Source organism: Elephantulus edwardii, unplaced genomic scaffold (assembly GCF_000299155.1).
Source record: "Elephantulus edwardii isolate Elephantulus edwardi_28Jun2011 unplaced genomic scaffold, EleEdw1.0 scaffold00550, whole genome shotgun sequence".
In the NCBI taxonomy this organism is placed as follows: domain Eukaryota; kingdom Metazoa; phylum Chordata; class Mammalia; order Macroscelidea; family Macroscelididae; genus Elephantulus; species Elephantulus edwardii.
This window is the reverse complement of record NW_006400300.1, coordinates 207,907-226,368: the sequence shown is the minus strand read 5'-3', so window position 1 is coordinate 226,368 and position 18,462 is coordinate 207,907. Positions and strand designations below refer to the sequence as shown.

Sequence of the window (18,462 nt, the reverse complement as noted above, 5' to 3'; positions counted from 1 at the left end):
GAATGCTTGGTGGACCATTTGATAAAATAAGCTGAAAACAGATCTAGTAGATTACTTCCCAGACTTCTAGATCATGTTGTATGTAAGCACATGCTTATTTAATGTTTGCTGGATGAATGAGGGGCATTTTCCCAGAGAGTGCCTCCAGTATTTGTTAGTGATAGCACTGAAAGAATAAATTCATGTTTTGAACCTTAGGCTTCAAAGGTGTACAAAATACTGAAATCAAGCTGGCAGGTAGGCAGGAAGGCTGGGGCAGTCCTCTTTCTTAGCTTGCAAGTAGAACCACTCTCTTCCAACACACTGGCCACTGCTCACACCGGCACCTTCATCATCCCCCCCAACTGGCACCTTCATCACCACTGCTCACACTGGCACCTTCTTCCCCACATTCACACCGGCACCCTCACCACCCACACTTACACTGGCATCTTCACATGCAGGAACACTTGGCATGGCCTGGATTAGGTGTCATTCTGAAGGCAAGAAGATAATCTCTAGCTTTACCAGCAGCGTCTGGTATCAGTTGGTTCCAGACACACCAGAATCTTTTTTATCTTTTTTATTGAGCATCTCTGCAATGGAGACAAGGGAAGTGTGTGTGTGTGTGTGTGTGTGTGTGTGTGTGTGTGAGGTTCTCAGCCTAGAGAGGCTGAGGGGGGTCCAGTGCGTGTCAGGTCTGTGTTTAGGAAGTAGGTGCAGAGCTGTCCTTTGCCTTTGACTTTGATGATGCCCCTCCTATAGCAGGTATATCCTAAAGACTGCAGGGCCCAGGCAGTCTCCTCGGTCACCTGCAATGGGAGGGAGATGAGGGAGTGTGGATGAAAGTGACGGCCCTATTATTCTTTCGTTCCTGACCCCCTGAGCCTCCAGTGTGGCTCACCTGGATCTTGCCCAGCACTCCTGTACTCTCCATGCGACTGGCCACATTCACTGTGTTGCCCCAGATGTCATACTGTGGCTTTTGGGCTCCAATTACACCAGCCACTACTGGTCCATGGTTCAATCCTGATAAGGGGAACAGAAGAGAAAGTGTCTTGGGAGAGTGAGACCTTCCAGGAAAGAGAAGGCAAGGGAAGCTCAGGAACTGAGGAGAAGGGCAAGGGTCTTAAAGAGCAGGAGAATTCTCTGTGGTTGGATGAGTGTGTCTTAGGGTATGTAGTTAGTAGCCTTATAGCTTTGGACCCAGCAACTTCATGCCCCACCCTGTGGGACACATACAGAGGAGGATCTAGAGATGAGCTGGAAGCAGCTAACGAAGGACTTGGCCTTGAGAAGGCAAGGAGGTGCTGACAGCCCCAGCAGGGGAGTTGTGCCCTTACCCACACGCAGGCGGAAGTTGTTGAATGAGTGCTTGTTGATGACATCCAGTTTAGATCCTAGAGCCACTGCAAATTCCACCATCGTGCCAAGGTGGCTGCAGCTTCGTTCAGCATCCTGGCAATGGGCCATCCACCATGATGGGCCAATGAGAGGAGAGGAGTAAGTTCCACTTACAGGTCCACCAATGAAAGTCTGGATGGAGGTTGGTAGGTAAGGAAGGGAGGCGGTACCTGCTGTGCATCCTGTCCAGAGGTGGCATTTAAACCTGTGGCCGCCATGTAGGTGCTGCCAATAGTTTTGATTTTCTCCACCCCACTGAACTTGGGTTTGGAAAGCAGCTATAGAGACAGAAGGCTGTGTCTAATTTCTTTTAAGCTCTCCTGCTTCTTCCTCCCAGAAGCCCAATCCCAGGTCTTTCAAGGCTTAAGGACCAGAGTGGGAAGTAGTCGCAGTAGGAGAGTTAGTGGAGGGGCCCAAAGTGGATGGGGGCCCTAGCTGGATAATCAGAGCAGAGGGGAAACAAGGGAAGATTGTCACCTCATCGAAATCAGCAATTATCTCATTAAGCAGTCGCAAACACTCCAGCCCCTCATGATTGATGTTAGATTCAGAGTAAAACTCCTTGAAGTCTGGGACTGAGGCGAAGAGGACACAAACACACTCATAGGACTGGTGGTAGAGGTCCTAGAGAGGGCAGGAGGCTGGGGTGAGGGGTGAATGTCACCTCTTCCTCCTTCTGGATTTGCGTAGGGTCCTCCTCCCTATATTCCCACTCTGTCTCTTGTTTAGGATGGATTGGGAAGGAGGACAGAGGCAGGTTAATCTGAGGATGGGACTTGGGAATAAAGACCACATATGGATAGTGGCTACCATACTGAAAAGTTCAGATCTAGAGAGATGACTGAGCTGTAACTTCCAGAAAACCCTCACTAACACAAATTACACTTCTGAATGGTAGAGGTTGTTATCTTCTGTTGAGTTGGAACCAACTTATAGCTGATCCTCCAGCAGGTTTTCAGAGGCTGTAAATCTCATAAGAGGAGACTGTCTATCTTTCTCTCTTGGAGGAACAGGTGAATTAAATGGCCCGCCTTACTTACGAGGCCACCAGAACACCTTAAATGGTATGGCATAGCCAAAGATTGGAAGATATTCCTTCCAAGTTTCAAGAACTCGAGACACAGATGTTGCATCTGTCAGGGACAATGACTCCCGGACTACTCTGGGGGGAGTGCAGAGAGGATGGGCCAAGGTCCCACATTGTGCTCCAAAAGTAGACTCTACATTTATCTGGGGCACAGGAGTCACCTCATTGCGTCGATTTTGGCCAATGAACTGGGGGGCCACGTGTGCAGGAAGCACATTCTCCAAGAGCAGCCGAGTCAGATTCTCCATAGTCTCTGTCTCCTCTCTTTCCTGCCTCAGTTTCTTCTTCCACAGGAAGTCCAGACGGCAGTAATACTCATTCTGGGGGATGGATGGATGACCAGAGGCCAGAGGGACACACAGCAGAGGGAGGGGCCAGCACCTGTGTGTTCTTGCCCCACTCCCCGATGCCCAGGTCTGCCTCCTCCCCTAACTACACAGAGAGAACCAGTCCTTAAACTGCAACATCCCTGGGACAGAGTAAGTGCCTTTGAAACTAGGTCATGCACCACATGAGGATTTTTCTTTAAGTATGGGCTTTGCATATTGTACAGGTAAGGAGAATCTGAGGGCCCTCTTCTTGGATGGTAACAAGGAAATAAAAGAAGCACGTAAATGCTTCCAGTGGGCCCATGATTTGGACTAAATTCTGAAAATGCAGGGCTAAGAGCGAATGTGAGGGAGACCAAGGCACAGATATGAGGACCCAGGTCTCAGCATTCACACAAACCTGGAGCACCGAGTTGGGTGGCTTACCTGCCGAGCCAGGATGAGGAGGGTGAAGAAGAAGATGAAGAAGGAGATGGCTCCCATCAGTTTGGGCTCTTTCAGCACCCCTGGCCTGAGGAGACAATGGATTAGGGAGGTCCCTTCTCCTTTCTTCTTCCCTGCCGGCCCTCAGTGTCCATGCAGCCCTCAGCTTCCCTCTCCTTTGCCCTGTGATTGGTTCAGGCTAGTGAGGTGAGGGTGGCTTTGTTCAACCCCATCTCATCCCCACCCTGAAGGGGGCCTGGGCAACTCTGCCCAGCGGCCAGGCAGGCACACCTGGAGTGCAAGGAGTCCACGTAGAGATGGGTGATGAGGCAGTCAGACAGCCAGGCATGGGAGTGCAGGAAGAGGGAGCAGGAGGCCGCCAGCCACAGCAGGAGCAGCAGCAGCTTCAGCTCGAAGCTCATGTGCAGAAAGAGGGAGCAGGAGAGGAAACCCAGCACACAGCAGTGCATGGAGTACTGTGGGACCAGACAGGGGCCCAGGAGTTGGAGCATGGGGTTTAGAACACCCAAGAACACCAAGAACATCTCCTGGTCTGCTTCTCCCAGGCCCAAGGCCATCTGGGGGTCAGGTGTGTCAAGCACACACCAGGTATGACTTAAGTTTGTTCAGATTTACAAGAAGGAGGGTTCTCCAACTAAGGAAGTTGGTTATGAGGAGGAGTCTGTCAGGATGGGATCTGGGCTGTGAGGAGCACTCACCGGGACACTGATGAGAGGCAGGGACCCCGGGAGCTCCCAGGAGAGGTTGAAAGCCATTGAAGACATATTAGCAGCCTGGAAAGGGCAGCTGGATGATGCTGGTAAGAAGAACTACGGAAGGAGATGAGAAGCTGAGGGGTATGATGGTGGCTGGCAGTGGATTTCAGCTGACCCAGAGGTAATTCAGGGTCAGTATCTCCCACAGGAGTGAATACTATTTTTGGTTGCTAAGGAAACCTCAGCCTTGGGGTCCTCTTAGGGTGGGAGAGGCTGGTGTGGGTAACATGGGTACTCCACTGGCCATGCTTTGGCCTTGGGTCTCTGCCACTTCTCTGATTCTCAACTTCCTCTTCTGTAACTTGATGGGGGATGGGTATGATTGCAAAGATGCTTTCCAGGGATCAAATTCTAGAAATGTATAATTCTAATTTCTAAAAAGTCAGTCAACTATATATAAGATCATAGCTAATGGGCTGAATAAGAAAGAGCTGCCTATATAGAAAGTGACAGTTAACAAAAAGTTTAATCAAAAGGTTAACAATAACTGTGCACAGGAAGTAGGCTTAGAGCTACTCAGTTTTTTTCTTCATATTTGTCCAACATCTCAAGCATGGCCTGGCCTAAGTCTTGCTGTTCACTCACATCCAGGAAACACTTCCAACGCTTGGAAAGCCCGACACACACGGGGAGAGGGTGGCTGGAGCCACTCCCCTTGCCCCTCCCTCACCAGGCTGGTAATGGCCGTGACAAAGACAAGGAGGATGGTGGTTGTGCCCAGAGCAACTCGAAGACCTGGCCGTGTGGCCACCAGACCAGACAGTGCAGGCAGCCAGTGCAGCATCTTGGGGCCTTTCAGGACACACCTCTGTAGGGGGAACATGGGTGGTCAGTAACGGGGCTGTGGATTCCCCCTTCAGGCCAGGTTATAGTGAGGGCTCCACTTGCAGCTTCCATCCACCAGCTCATCTTACCGTCAGGTGCTCTGAGAAGCAGATGAAGAGGAGGAGGAGGAAGAGGAGGAAGATGATGCTGTAGGTGATAGCCAGAGTTGGAGGCCTGAAGGCAGACAAGGGTGAGGCCTCAAAATATCAGTAGGTTTCTAAGGGGCTGTGTGGTCTTGTTAGGAGATGTCATTGTCTGGTCTTGGGAGTTCAGATTAGCTGCTGATGGGGGCTGCACTCATAAAAGGCGTTGAGTTCTGAGGCATTCAGGAGAGTCAAGGGGTCTAGGAGCAGTGTTGAGGTGAACCAGGAACTAATAAGACAGCCCTCAAGGGTCAGTGAGTCTGTATCAGATCCATCTTAGAGGACTTTAAAGTTCTTTAACCTTTCAATCTCTGGCTGAGTTTCTACCATGACACTTGGCAGTGGCTGTGCACTGGGGTTTCAGCTAACCTAGGAATGGGGACCTATTTTCTAATCTCCTAGCAATGAAGAAATGCTCTCTATGCTCCTTCAATTGCTGTGAGACTTTGAGCTTTTTTCTGGCATTTAACGTCTCCATTTGTTTATAGGGAACCAAATCTCCTTCAGGCGATGCTGTTACAATTAAAAGACAGAGGCATGTGAAAGTGTTCAGGCTATGTAGAAAGTCTACAGGATGTACGATATTAAGATGAGGCCACGATTATCACTGGCTCCCCAGAGCAGCATTTCCTCTATGCACTAGAGGGGCGCAGAGGGTACAGATTGCACAGGGTGACACAGAGGGAGTTACATGAAAATGAATGTTTATAAAAGTTTTATCTAGTGCTTTAGCCAAAATTTATTATCTTTGAAAATAAAAAATAACCCTGTAGTTAGTTCTAACAACAAAGAATTTTTAGTAAGCCAAGCTTAAGTATAAGCGATATAAGGTGGAGACTCTATGTTAAATTTCTCTGTGAACCTTCTACTTGTTGAGCTCTAGAGCCATGTGGCACTGTGCATTAAGTGTTGAGCTGCTAGTGTAAGGCCAGTCAGTGGTTCAAATCCCCAGCTAGTCAGTGAGAGAACGAGGATTCAGTCTGTTTTCATTAAGATTTGTAGCCTAGGAAATCTTACAAGGTAGTTCTACTCTGTCTCCAGGGTCACTATGAGTTAGATTTGATTTGCTGGTAGAGTGTTTGCTGTTGTTTTGTGTTTGGTTTCACTGCACTCTGGTCAGAGGTGTCATTGTTACCCAATTATAACGATTCTTTGAATCATTGCTTCCTCTGCAAGTGCTGTAAGTATGTGTGTTGCTGTTTTTATTGTTGCCAAGGTTTCGGTAGTTCCTGGTTTTGTCAAATTTTCAGTATTTTAGCTACAATGTTGTAGTAATTAGTATTTGTGAACCTCTATCAATATTTTTTTTGAGAGTGAAATAGTAAGTAAAGGAAAAGGAACAGTATGTTAAAAAAAGTTCCTTTTTAGTTACGAATAATTATTGAAATAATGAAATTCATTGTAGAAGATTTTACAAAATCATCTTGCTAGATTGCATATAATCTGAGAAGTGCTACATTTAAGCAACTTAAAGCTATATTTCTCACCTATTATCCTATGATTAAAATGGAGGATAAACCCCACTAAGGATTCTGTATGGTTCTGTACAGGAGGAGGTTCCATGAGAGGGTGACAACCGTGAGTGACTGCACTGGGTTGACATCATTGCTGGTGCAGATAATGCGAGAGGTGAAGGGAAGGGATCGAATTGGAAAAGTGTGAGTTGTGAGTCAAGGGGAGAAGGGATGAGTGTACTAGCGCCATATCCTCCCGTGCCTGAGGATCCCTTACCTGTTCGTCACAAGCATATGGATGATGAAGATGGAGAGAAAAACCAGGAAGGTACAGGCCGCGTAGTATTTGAAGGCTGGGAGTGCAGAGAGTCGGTACTGGAAGGAAGGGGGATGGGTGGAGACAGGCCACGAAGATGCCCTTCACCTTGAAGGAGTCAATCCCTGGCTAGAGGGGGTCCCCTCCAGTTCAGTTCCATGCAGCCCTTACTGATTGTTCATTGAGCTACTCCCTTTCCCTCCACAATCTACCGAATGGCTTTTCTTTTGGAGACAGGTTCAATCCCTCAGTCCCAGGCAGGACCACAAATTATGCAGAACTGGATAGAGGAAGTGGGGCCACAGGGCACGAGTCCTGCCGTGGACTGAGAACTAAGTGCGGGGAAACCCTCTGGTGCCACCCACGCCCCAGCCCACCTCCTTCTCCATCTCCTTCTCTCTGAAGTACAGTGTCAGTGGGTTGAAATCCTTCGACTGCTTCCACTGTCTGGTAGGGGTTGGGGTGGTGGTGGTAAGTACCCGAGAGGAAAGGACAGGGCAGAGAGAGGGCAAGGCGTGGTGCTCAGGCGAGTCTTTGCTTGAGCTGGAGCAGGAAAGCCCTTACCACCCTCTGTGCGATCAGGGGAGCATCGTCCCTCCTCCACCACATGACCCCAGAGCCTCCAGCCCTCCCATCCTTTTCTGCTTTCCATACTTCTGAGAGTTGAGCTGCTCGATGACCTGGAAGAACTTGGCATCCCCGGTGTCTAGTTCATCATCTAGTCCCCGCGAAGTACGGCTCCTATGTAGGAGAGTCCATCCTGTCACATCCAGGACCCTCAAAAGTGTCTTGGCAAAGCAGGGGCAGCCCCCAGGGATGGTGGAAGTGATTCTCCCAGACAGCCCCAAAGCCCAGATGCTCGGGCCTCCTCACCGGTCCAGGCTCCAATGGGGGCTGAAGGAAGCCAGCGTCTTGTCCTGCTGGGAGAGCACATTGGGTAGGGGAAGTTGGGGAGATTTTAAGCATTTACATGCCTCTCTTCAGTCAAGCAGGTCATAAACTGTACTATATGTTCTACACAGATCCCTGACATCACTTCTCTTTCCTCTAATGAGGTCTCCCTCTCTCTCCACCAAATCCTATTGACTCTTATTCTCCTCTGACTATTTAGAACTCCAAGGTCTTTCTATCTTTTGTTTTCCTAATTTCTGCCATTTACTGAGAGGCCTTTTATCTTCTTTAAATTTGAGTAGATGTTGACTCTCTGTGATTCTTGGTTTCATCTTCTCTAAAGATTAAAGAAATGCCTCAAACAGGCTTTCCCATCACTCTTGGATGTCAAAGCCTTCTTGTTGGGTTAAATTGAGTGACACAGTCTTCTGACTCCTCTCTGACTTCTTGTAACATCTATGGGGCTGAGCTAGAAGGTGGGGGGTGGGGGAGGGTGGGAAGGAGGCGATAACAACAACAACAAAAAAAAATGAGGAAGAAAGGGAAAGAGGAAGAGAAAGAGACCTGGGTATAATGATTTCTTCTTCAGCCAAAGGAGTGCACATATAAGTAGAGCTATGAAAACAAGCAGGCAAAGGAGGTGAGGACAACAAAGGGAGGGGGCAGGAGAGTGATGATCTGAGGAGCTTGCTGACGGTTCAGCTCTGCTTCCTTTCACTATACGGAGGAAGCAGGCTCGAACCTCCCTCATTCTCAACCTCAACTGCATATATATGAAAAGAGAGAGAAAATGGGAATGGTTTTTTTGAGGTATGAGGCCGCCTGTGCATAATTCCACCTGACCCTAACTTTTTTAATTGCCTGCCTCCCTCCTCCAAATGCTGTAAGTTATTGGAAGCATTTTATATTTATTTTTTAATTCATATTGGTCTTCTCAACACCTAGCCCAGGGCTTGCCATAAAGTAGGTACTCAGACAAGGTGAAAGGTTTAAATGGGTAAATATTAGCACGAACACTGTCCCATCACCTAAAGCTGTATCTTATGATTAAGCCAGTAGTCACGGTGGCTGGGCTTAAGTCAATGGGCTTAAGGACAGGATGAGGATGGCAGGACAGGGCAAAGTTTCATTCTTTTGTACAAAGGGTCATTATCAGTCAGAATTGACTCCAAGGCTCCTAACAACAACACAGTTTATTAGTGGTTAACAGGGCCAGGAGGGGTGGGGAAATGGGAAGTTATTGCCTAATAAATACTGAATTTCTGTTAAAAGTGATGAAAAAATTTGGAAACAAATCATGGTTGCATAATATGGCAAATGTAATGAATGCCACTGAACTGTATATATAATAATAGTTGACGTGGAAGATGTTTTGTCACATTTTACTACAGTTAAAGAAAAAAAAAAAGGAAAATGATGCTGAGTCTCAGGATTTCTAACCTTTGATCAAGCCCTGGAACTTGAGGGAGTTCTGGTGACTCAAGTGGTTTGCAGCTAGCTGTTAATCAAAAGGTTGGTGGTTCAGATCTACTCAGTGGCCTCACAGAAGGAATGCTTGATGATCTGCTTACTAAAGATAAGGGCAAGAGAACTCCATGGAGTGATGTCCTCTGTAACACATGGGTAGTTATGATTCAGGGCAACTAACAAAAACTTTGAGAAGTAAATTTCTGAGAGTGAGATTTGCCTCACCTTTGAATAAGGGGCTCTTACCCTATCCACCTGACATGTGGCATCAGGATTGGTGGAAGATCTATTAACAATCTGCGTTATGTAGATGGCACAACCCTGCTTGCTGAAACTGAGGAGGACCTCATGCACTTGATGCGAAGGGTCAAGGACTGCAGCCTTCAGTATGGACTGAGGCTCAATGTCAAGAAGACAAAGATTCTCACCACTGGACCAATTGGCAGCGTCAGGATGGATGGCGAAGAGATTGAGATTGTTCACAGCTTCAGTTTGCTCGGCTCCACAGTCAACACTCTTGGCACCAGCAGTCAGGAAATCAAAAAGTGTATTGCGATGGGAAAGTCTGCTGTTAGGGACCTCTCTAAAGTACTCAAGAGCAACGGTGTCTCTCTGGAGATTAAGGTGCGCCTGATACAGGCCATGGTCTTTGCAATCGCTTGTTATGCATCAGAGAGTTGGACAATGGCTAGGGAGGACAGAAGGAGAGTTGATGCCTTTGAGCTGTGGTGCTGGAGAAGAGTACTGAATGTACCATGGACTGCCAGGAAAACAAACAGATTCATCTTGGAGAGGATTAAACCCAGCTACTCCTTGGAGGCAAGGATTCTGGGGCTTCGTCTGACATACTTTGGACATGTTGCCAGAAGGGACGGGTCCTTGGAGAGGGACATGATGCTTGGGAGTGTGGAGGGACATTGCAGGAGGGGAAGACCCTCTATGAGATGGATTGATTCGGTGACTGGGGTAATCGGGATGGGTGTGTCAGAGGCAGTGTGGTTGGCGCAGGATAGAGCAGGGTTTAGGGCTGTTGTGCATAGGGTCGCTATGAGTTGCAAACGATTGGACGGCACATAGCAACAACAACAACAACAACAACACACCAGTGGAGAGCAGGGACAGGTTTCACACGGGTTCCAGGAGCTATCTGCATCACAATATTATACCCAACATTCTCATAGTCCCTAGGCTTCTAGCAAGCCCTGTACTCCACTGTAGACATCCTGCAACAGTCAGCTAGCCTTGGCTTGTTGCTTCCACTTCCCCCTTCAAAGTTTACCCTTCTGACCTCTCTTCTATCACATGCTGAAGTCTGAAGTTAAATAATTCCCTGAGCCACTGGTGTTAAATGGCTCCACTAAATCACCAGTATTCACTGATCTCTTTTCTTCCTGCTAGGTGGAAGAAAGTGGATGGAATATAGGAAGGGTGTTCTGAAGTTATGCCATGAGTTCAACCAGGTCTACCCAGAAAGGATGCAGATGGGACTGGTAAACAGGTTTTGCAAAGGCCAGATAAGATAGAAGATAGCAGGCTGAGGGAACAGAAATCTGATCCTGGTACAAGTCTGTATGACTTGGTCTTTTCAAGAGAGCTCTGGTGGCTTAGTGGAGTGGGAGTTATGCTGCCAACCCAAAGGCAGGCAGTTTAAATCCATCAGTTGCATTGTAGGAGAAATACGGATAATCCCCTCCCATATGGTTTACAGCCTCTGAGAATCTCTAAGAGGGTAAGTTATCAGTTGGTTCTAACTTGATGGCAATGAATTTGAGGTTTTTGGCTTGTTCGAGTTATATTTTCAGCAGGCCTCTTTATGAGGGCTCTGGCAGCTAGTTGTTGAACATCAACTCCAAGATCTTGCCAGTTGGAGAGATCCAAGATTCTCCACCAAGTGGTGAGTCAGTGATTACTTGAAGTTGCTATACATAGAATCAACCAATGATGGGTCCTGCCTTGACCTTCACCTAGACAAGAGGTAACATTTGTTCCCTCCTCAACCCTGCCTACTTATGGAGACTTTCTTCTTTACAGCCCTCTGTGATTTTTCACTGTCACCTCATTTTATCCATATACAAGTGCTGGGGAGCAGGGGCAACAACTGATTGGCCCAAGTTTTCCAGTCCTGACAGGGATTGAAGAGGAAAGCATGTGGTTAGCAGGAGGTGAACTAAACAAACACGTGTCCTGGTGGGAATGGATGGCCTCCTCCTGGGAGTCAGGAAGAAGCATAGCCTTCCTTTTGGGATCAGGGGAAGGGATGCTCCTGAAGCAGGTGGGGAGGAGTGGACACAATGCCTGTGCAGATTTAGATCCTCTCTGAAGTGAATGCAAAGGGCAGCAATCTTTCACTTAGAGCCCTTTCTCTGAAATTAAGCACAGGGAAGGGTCTGGAACCAGTAACTAGGTTGACCAGACAGTTAAGGGCCTTGGGATGTCGTGGGTCATCAAGTGATTCACTGGAGTGGGGGTGGTGGGAGACAGAGAGTGAGGCCTATGGAGAATAGGGGATAGATTTACATAAGTACCAGGCTCATGTTGGAGGTGCACATACCGGAAGAGGGGTGGAAGTGGACACAGGACTGTCTAGGTGGCTTAGGTGGGCAAAAGGCTTGGCTGCACCCCAGGACTCCAGATAGCGGGTCATCAGCACTGATGGACGTGTCTCAGTACCTTCCAGAGAGGACAACAACCCTCCTGCAGTGCCCTTCTCATCCTCCTCTTTGGCCTGGGGGCACAGAAAGGCAAAGAGCAAAGACCTCAGAGCTTTGTGTAACTTCCAACCTCTGTCCCACCCTCACATCTCCCCACCCCCCCACTAGGTCCCAGGAACTCGATCTTTGCCAGAGGAGAAGAGACCAAGCCTGTTGTCTGTGGAGGTGTAGGGGGGTATTTGGGTGAACCAGCCCTGGATTGAAGGCCAGGCTTGTACCCGGGGATCGATGACCAGGTAGGTAGGCTCCCCTAGCTCCCGAAGGTATGGGTCCCGGTGTTCCACAGCCACATCTTCCACAGCATAGGCCCCTGCTAACAGGGCCAGGGTTGACTTTGTGATGTGTACTCGTCTGGAAGAAGGGGGCATCTGGAGTCAGCAGGGAGGGCCTCCAAACCTTTTCTTTCTTTCAGAAATGATTATTGGAAATTTGACTTCAGACAAAGCCCTGTATTGCAGAAGGTGTTCCTCTGCTCCCCTCCCTACATCCCAACACTCCCCATGAGCCTCATATGGGATTGTGATCAGTTTAGGTCACTATGAAAAGAGTGGCAGTATGTGAAAGGCCTAGATGTAGCTACCTAGGGCCCAGTCTCACCCTGGCACACCGCCTGCCTCCATGTGATTGGCCAGGGTGACATCATGGGACCAGACATCGTACTGCCATTTCTGTAAACCGATGACTCCACAGAGCACACTGCCTGAGTGCACGCCCACACGCATGTTAATGTCTACTCCAGTGGCTGCACGGAGCTTCCTGAACAGGGAGAGGTTCTGCTTTCAACATCACCCATGACACATACCTTCTTCTTCCAAAGAAGACTTCCACCCTGTGTGCCCCTCTGCCGCCCTCAGCTGACCTGATGGCTCTACACATGTCTAGTCCCATGCGCACACAGTTGACAGCATGGTCTGGCAAGGAGAGGGGCAGCCCGGAGACACAGTAGTAACAATCTCCCAGGATCTTGATTCGCATGCATTCGTGCTCCTGGGGGTTAGGAGGGTGGCAGGTTAGAGGCCAGAGGATGCAGGAGATTGATGGGGAAAGGGAGGAGCCAGTGAAGAACTTCTGAGGTTGGAAATGTCTAGAGAAGTCTTCTTAGGGTTTTGAGTTCCTTAAATGGTATGGAGTTGGCTGAGGGTGTGTGTGGTGTGTGTGTGTGTGTGTGTGTGTGTGTGTGTGTGTGTGTGTGTGAGAGAGAGAGTGAGAGAGAGAGAGAGAGAGAGAGAGAATGACTTTTCTCAGCTTTGGTGTGTTTATAGTACATTCAAACTTGGGAATACAGCAGTTACCTCAGGATTGACGTGTATTGGGGAGGACTCAAGGTTGGGTTGTAGGGATGCCATGGGAGTCTGAGAAAGTGATTGGGCTGAGGTCCCATAGAGCAGAAATTTCTTTTGGAAGAGCCTCCCAGGGTTAGAACATCTGAAAACTTTCTCTAAATTTGGTTGTAGAATTCCAAGAAATCTTTGCTGTGAGTCTGAGGATGTCTGGTGGGGCGTCATGGGGGATATTGAGAGATATTCCTATGTTTGAAGTACGTGGTATGTAGCTCCATACTGGAAATGTCTGAGAGGGTTTCCTACTGCCATTAGAGTATCTTGGAGTTCACATGGGTTCTGGTGGAACTGAAGTCTTGTAAGGAAGTTTCTCTTGAAAAGGGCTTTCCAGGATGGGAGTGTCTATGTGCTCATGGGTGGGGAAGGAGGCCCATTCTAACCTTGGCGATCTGGTCGAACTTGCCAAAGAGTTCATTGAGCATGAGCACCAGCTCCTTGGGGGAGCATTCGCTGGCCAGCCGCGTGAAGCCCACAATATCAGCATATAGCACACTGGGGAAAACACTGTGTCACTGGGAGAGGGTTCTGCAGTCTCTTCCCCTCCACCCATCCTTCCTTATACCTGACTCCCTGGTGCCTCTTGACATAGAGGCTGTGGAAGTTGTTGGTGCCTTCTGGACGTGATCCCTGTCCAGCCTGCAGTCGAGTCATGACCTCTGCCTTCATCTCTCGGGCCAGGTAGGCGGGGAGGATAGACAAGAGAAGGTGTTCCTGGAGGAGAACATTACGTATCCTACAGCCAGGAACCCCAGTCCCTGAAAGGAGCCAGTCCACACATTGCCCCACCTCCAACAGATGCTCTCAATAAGCAACACAACTGCTCCTTCCTATTGGCAGTCGGTAAGGTTGAGGGACTGTGCTCCCAGCTTTTTGCATAAAGTAGTCTTTCATTTAGTATCCTAACGTTCTAAAGCTTTCCACTTTTTTGAGGTGGTGTTGTTTGGGGTTTTTTCATGTCACAGAAAAACCTTCCAAAGTGGGCAAAAGCCACATTTCGCAAGTGAAAGACAAGGTGCAGTGGCTTGCCCAAAGTTCGCTTGTGAAACACGTCCACTTGTGTACTTAAACACTTCCTGCGTTGCCCCGCCTCCCGGGCCCACTGACCTGGTGTTTCTTCTCGGTGTCCAGCCGCCTGCGGGAATGCAGGGAGCTGAGCGCTTCCCGGAAGGTGGCGCGCAGCGCTCGCTCCATCAGCGCCTTGTGGTACGCTCCGGCCACGTTCCCACACAGGAACAGCACCGCATTTGCTGCCAGCTGTGGGTGAGGACTGGCCTCAGAGGGTGCCAGACGCTGCTGGGGGTGAGGGTGCTATACGTGCCGCTGAGTCGGGGTGGGGGGGGAGTGGGGGATCACTGGCCTCTATATTAGGGACCTAAGTACTTAGAAACAGCACATCAGTCTTGCCTTCTCCAGACTCTGTTGCTGCACTGGTAAGAACGAACTCTTAATTGTAGAAACCTTTGCGTGTGCTGCTCCCCTTGCCTGGAACACCACTTTACGATCATCATTCCTTCACAGACCAGTCGGATAAACCACTCAAGGCCACATTTTACATGCTATGTGAAGGTTCCAACATCCACATCTGTCTCCATCATCCAGGAACCCAGGGAACGAGTCACCACATCTCCTTTCCACTTGCGCATAGAGCCCTCTTCTGGTGTCAGCAGGCATCACACTGCACTGATCCTTGAACTGCGCGTGGACACGCTCAGGAGCTACCAGACGTCCCAAGTATAATACCTTGATATTTATAGCCAGCGCCCTGCGCTGACTTTGGAGTCAGAGCTCAGCCAACATTTGAAGAACCAAGTAGAGTGCAGCGGGGTGGGCCCAGAGCTCCGCCTGTGCCATGTGCGTGCTCACCTGGGGCAGCAGTGCTGGGCGCGAATCCGGCTGTGGCCCAAGGTATAGTCCGAGGACAAGCAGGTGCGAAAGTGACGAGGTGAGGCCCGCCGCAGCGGCATCCCGCATGCCCAGAGGCAACATCGCGTACACTGTGAAGATGACGAAGAGGAAGAAGGATACCTGGGGGGTGGAGGGCGAAGAGACCCGGAGGCAGCAGGCTAAGGAACGCAGCAGACTCATGACAGGTGTGCGGGTTTGAAGCCCCTGCACACTCCTCTTCCTGTGCCCCCACCCAAGTAGCTGCCCCTCCTCACACCTCTCACCTGGTCCCAGGCACTGACCACGCCCCCAGTGAATAAGAAGCCATGGCCTAGAGCGAGCAGCGAGACCCACACCAGGACCGACAGGGGACGCGTCCAGCGCTGCAGGCGCTGTTCGCGGGAAGCCAGGCCCAGCAGCAGCGAGAAGCCGCCCAGTGCGCACAGCACCGTGGTCAGGAAGCCAGGATCCGAGGCCACCTCCTGAGGGCAGACAGAGCGTTAGGAAATGTCTGTGCGGGGTTTTTGGGGAGTTCGTTCGAGGTAAAGGGGAGTAAACTAGATAAGAGGTGTATCCCTTGACATTCATATTATGAAACTCCTGATGCTCGTTTGTAACCACAGGGAAGGTAATTTCATAGGGTTTTAAGCTAATATCACACTTGCTTGTCTCAGCAGTTGTGGCTGGGCCCACCCCAGGCAAGGACCCAGGGAAGACCTGGTCATTCCAGGGAAGGACCCAGAAGACCTGCTCATTTACCAAGCCCCTGACCTTTCAGAGCCTCGGTTTCTCATTTTTCCAGTGGAAAGCTGGGTCTCTGAAGTGAGTGAAAAAGATCGAAGCTCACTGGAAGGCTCTTGGGAATAGTGTCTGCAAGTGTGGCCAATTTGCCCCAGAGGAGCTCAAGGCCTGGGGAGCGCAGGGAGCCATTAGATACAGTGTTCGGGCAGCAGGGGGCGCCGGGCTCCCTGCTCCAGGCGCTCGCCGGGGCGCCAGCCACTTGCCTCATCTCTGGCATCTTAGTTCCTGCCCTTTGTCCCCACCCTTTCCCGGACTTCATGCTGGACCAGCAAGATTGACAATCCCGAAGACTTTTCCCTCCTTTTTTCCTATTTCTAGAAATATATTTGAAAACTTTCTTCTACACTCTTCCACACACACACAACCAAAAAAGAAATTGGAAATAATTTATTTGAGGACTGAAATAAAAGCCAAAGGAAGGGAACCGTTTATGAGTTTGAGGGTACAACTACCTCACAGGACCTAAGAGGGAGAGAAAGCCAGGAAATTAATTCCCTGGGGCCCTTATGGAATTTCCCCCCAACCCCTCTCCACACCCCCTGCGGCTGGAAAATGTAAAAATCCAGTGTTGGATTTAAAGTAGAACAAGAAGATCCTAGAAGCTCCGAGGTCTGACCTGGAGAAAGCATACAGGGGTCAGCTACTTTCCGGTGCAGACCCAGAGACTGCAGCCCCCAGACATTGAGTTCCTTGCTCGGAGTCACCCCAGGTTCGTGGAAAGGCATAAAACCATGCTCACAACTCCGGGTAAAGGAAACGCAAGGAGAAGAAAATGTCATAAATCCCAGCCCCGAAAATACCCTCTAGGTAGTCACCCTCCCTCCGTCCCACACCAGACAGACGCCGCCCCAGAGGAGGCGCGCAACCCCTGGAGGCCCCGCTCACCCTGCCGCTGGCCCCGGCGACAGCCAGCAACGCCACCAGCGCGCACAGCACGATCGCCAGCAGCAGTAGAAGCAGCGGGTACTGCTGGCTTAGGCTGTAGTAGGTCTCGTAGAAGAGGTCTTCGCTGGGGGGCGGCGGAGGGCTGAAGAGGCGGGCCATGGTCTCCCCGCCCCAGCTCCGGCCCGCAGGGTACCTCCTGTCGCCTGGCTCTGCCCAACTGTGCTGCCCTCACTCGGTTCGAGCCCTTCCAGCCCGCGTCCACAACCTCGCTGCAGAACTGGCTCCTTCCAGGCACCAGCTAAGGCTTCCCAGCGCTCTCTCGGCTAGCCGTGGGGAAACTCTCCAAGACTTTCCTGCTCCTCCCTCGCACCCGAACTGCAGAGGTGCCCAAGCGCGAGCCTCATCTCCGGTAGACAGGGCTGAGGGTGGTTGTGGACAAGTCCGGGGTTGTCCCTTCTCCCGGACTCACTGCCCAGCGCGCCACTGCAGCTGAACCGACAAGGCTTCCCACAGGGAGCCCGGGGTGAGCGCGAAGTGGAGTTCCTGGGGAGGCCGCGAAGACCCAAGCTAGTGGATCAGAGCTGCGGCGACAGGCGCTTCCCTCCCGGCGCCGCCGAGGCCCCCTCCTACTTCCCTGGCGGGACAGTCCGGCCCCTTCCCGTGCTGAAGCCGGAGCCGACTCCCCTGGCTTCCTCCCTCACTTTGTCTGTTTGTCTCTCCCAACACCACCACCTCTTCAGCTTGCTCTAGGAAGGGGAAAGTGACTACCACAGAGGAGAGGTGGAGGAGGGAAGGAAGATGAGGGACTAGGCTCCCCTGGAGAGATTCTCTGAACCCACCAGCCACTTCATTGGAGAAAAGTGCTTCTGTATTTTATAGCCTTGGAAACCCTATGGAGTGGTTCTACTCTGTCCTATAGGGTTGTTAAGAGTCAGAATTGACTTGATGGCAGTGAGGTTTTGGTTTGATATGCAAGGATCCAGGTGGACAAGAAGAGGGCTGGGGCCAAGTCTGAGGACAATGTAAGGACTAATGTTGGTCCTGGTGCCACGTCAGGACTGGATAGAATGGGGGACACTCATTCCTCTCCCCTCTTCTGGCAGTCACTGTTACTGACCCGTCCATCTTCCTACAGCCCCCCTCTCCCCAGGAAACATGACTGCTAAAATGTCTGGAGTTATTTGTATTCCACACTCTGACGCCAACTGGGACACAAAGGGTTCTCATACCTGGGAAACAATGTGCATGCTGGTGTGTGATGGGAGAGTATATGGCATAATATAGGGAATAAGGGGCATGGGATAAAGCAGGGAAAGGTCAGGGTCTGCAAATTCCCATGGAGGCTCCTTCAACCAGGGCTACATTGTGTCTAATGCCCATAAATAAAGGATAGAGCAACAAAACCACGTCTCTGCTCCAGAACTAAAGCTTAGGGTGGAGTGGCAGTCCCCTGGCTCCAGAGGAAACACTCCTCCCTGAGATTAGAGTGCCTGGGGAGCCAGGCCTTTAAGATTCCTTCCTGCTGGCTGTCTGGTCCCTGACCTCGGGGACCATACTGCTGGCAGCCCCCATCGTCCTGGTTTCCGGCTTTGGCAGCAATGCCACCTCCCCCTCTCTAGCTGCCAGGTTAATTACCCACCATCACTATCTCCTCTCCCCTTGTGAACACATCAGCTTCAAGTTTCCTGCTTTAGTTAAAATCCACCACATTTATTGCCATTGTTCTTTCTGGGGACAATTTACGTCA

General features: G+C 50.3%; 1 protein-coding gene across 1 annotated transcript; it reads right to left on the bottom strand.

Annotated features, from left to right (window-relative positions):
* Positions 1 to 636: 636 nt before the first annotated feature.
* ADCY4 (adenylate cyclase 4) lies at positions 637 to 16,950 on the bottom strand. Its single transcript, XM_006903262.1, has 25 exons — positions 16,716 to 16,950; positions 15,314 to 15,511; positions 15,009 to 15,170; positions 14,250 to 14,399; positions 13,708 to 13,856; positions 13,526 to 13,637; positions 12,665 to 12,792; positions 12,403 to 12,561; positions 12,024 to 12,156; positions 11,646 to 11,819; positions 7,610 to 7,653; positions 7,391 to 7,477; positions 7,114 to 7,183; positions 6,698 to 6,795; positions 4,913 to 4,997; positions 4,669 to 4,806; positions 3,942 to 4,052; positions 3,514 to 3,698; positions 3,226 to 3,310; positions 2,632 to 2,790; positions 1,861 to 2,007; positions 1,554 to 1,661; positions 1,323 to 1,437; positions 884 to 1,008; positions 637 to 791 (listed from the first exon to the last, which is right to left on the bottom strand). Exons 1-25 carry the CDS (start codon positions 16,872 to 16,874, stop codon positions 639 to 641), a joined length of 3,234 nt encoding a protein of 1,077 aa, XP_006903324.1. The 5' UTR covers positions 16,875 to 16,950; the 3' UTR covers positions 637 to 638.
* Between the last annotated feature and the right edge of the window lie 1,512 nt (positions 16,951 to 18,462).

Bases quoted from the DNA above. Each gene is read 5' to 3' on its own strand.
- ADCY4 (XM_006903262.1), bottom strand. From the start codon at position 16,874: ATGGCCCGCCTCTTCAGCCCTCCGCCGCCCCCCAGCGAAGACCTCTTC. The intron at 6,796-7,113 runs GTGGGCTGGGGC...CCTTCCTTCCAG, and splicing joins AGAAGGAGATGGAGAAGGAG to TACCGACTCTCTGCACTCCC. The intron at 2,791-3,225 runs GTAAGCCACCCA...TCCATCCCCCAG, and splicing joins TCCTCATCCTGGCTCGGCAG to AATGAGTATTACTGCCGTCT.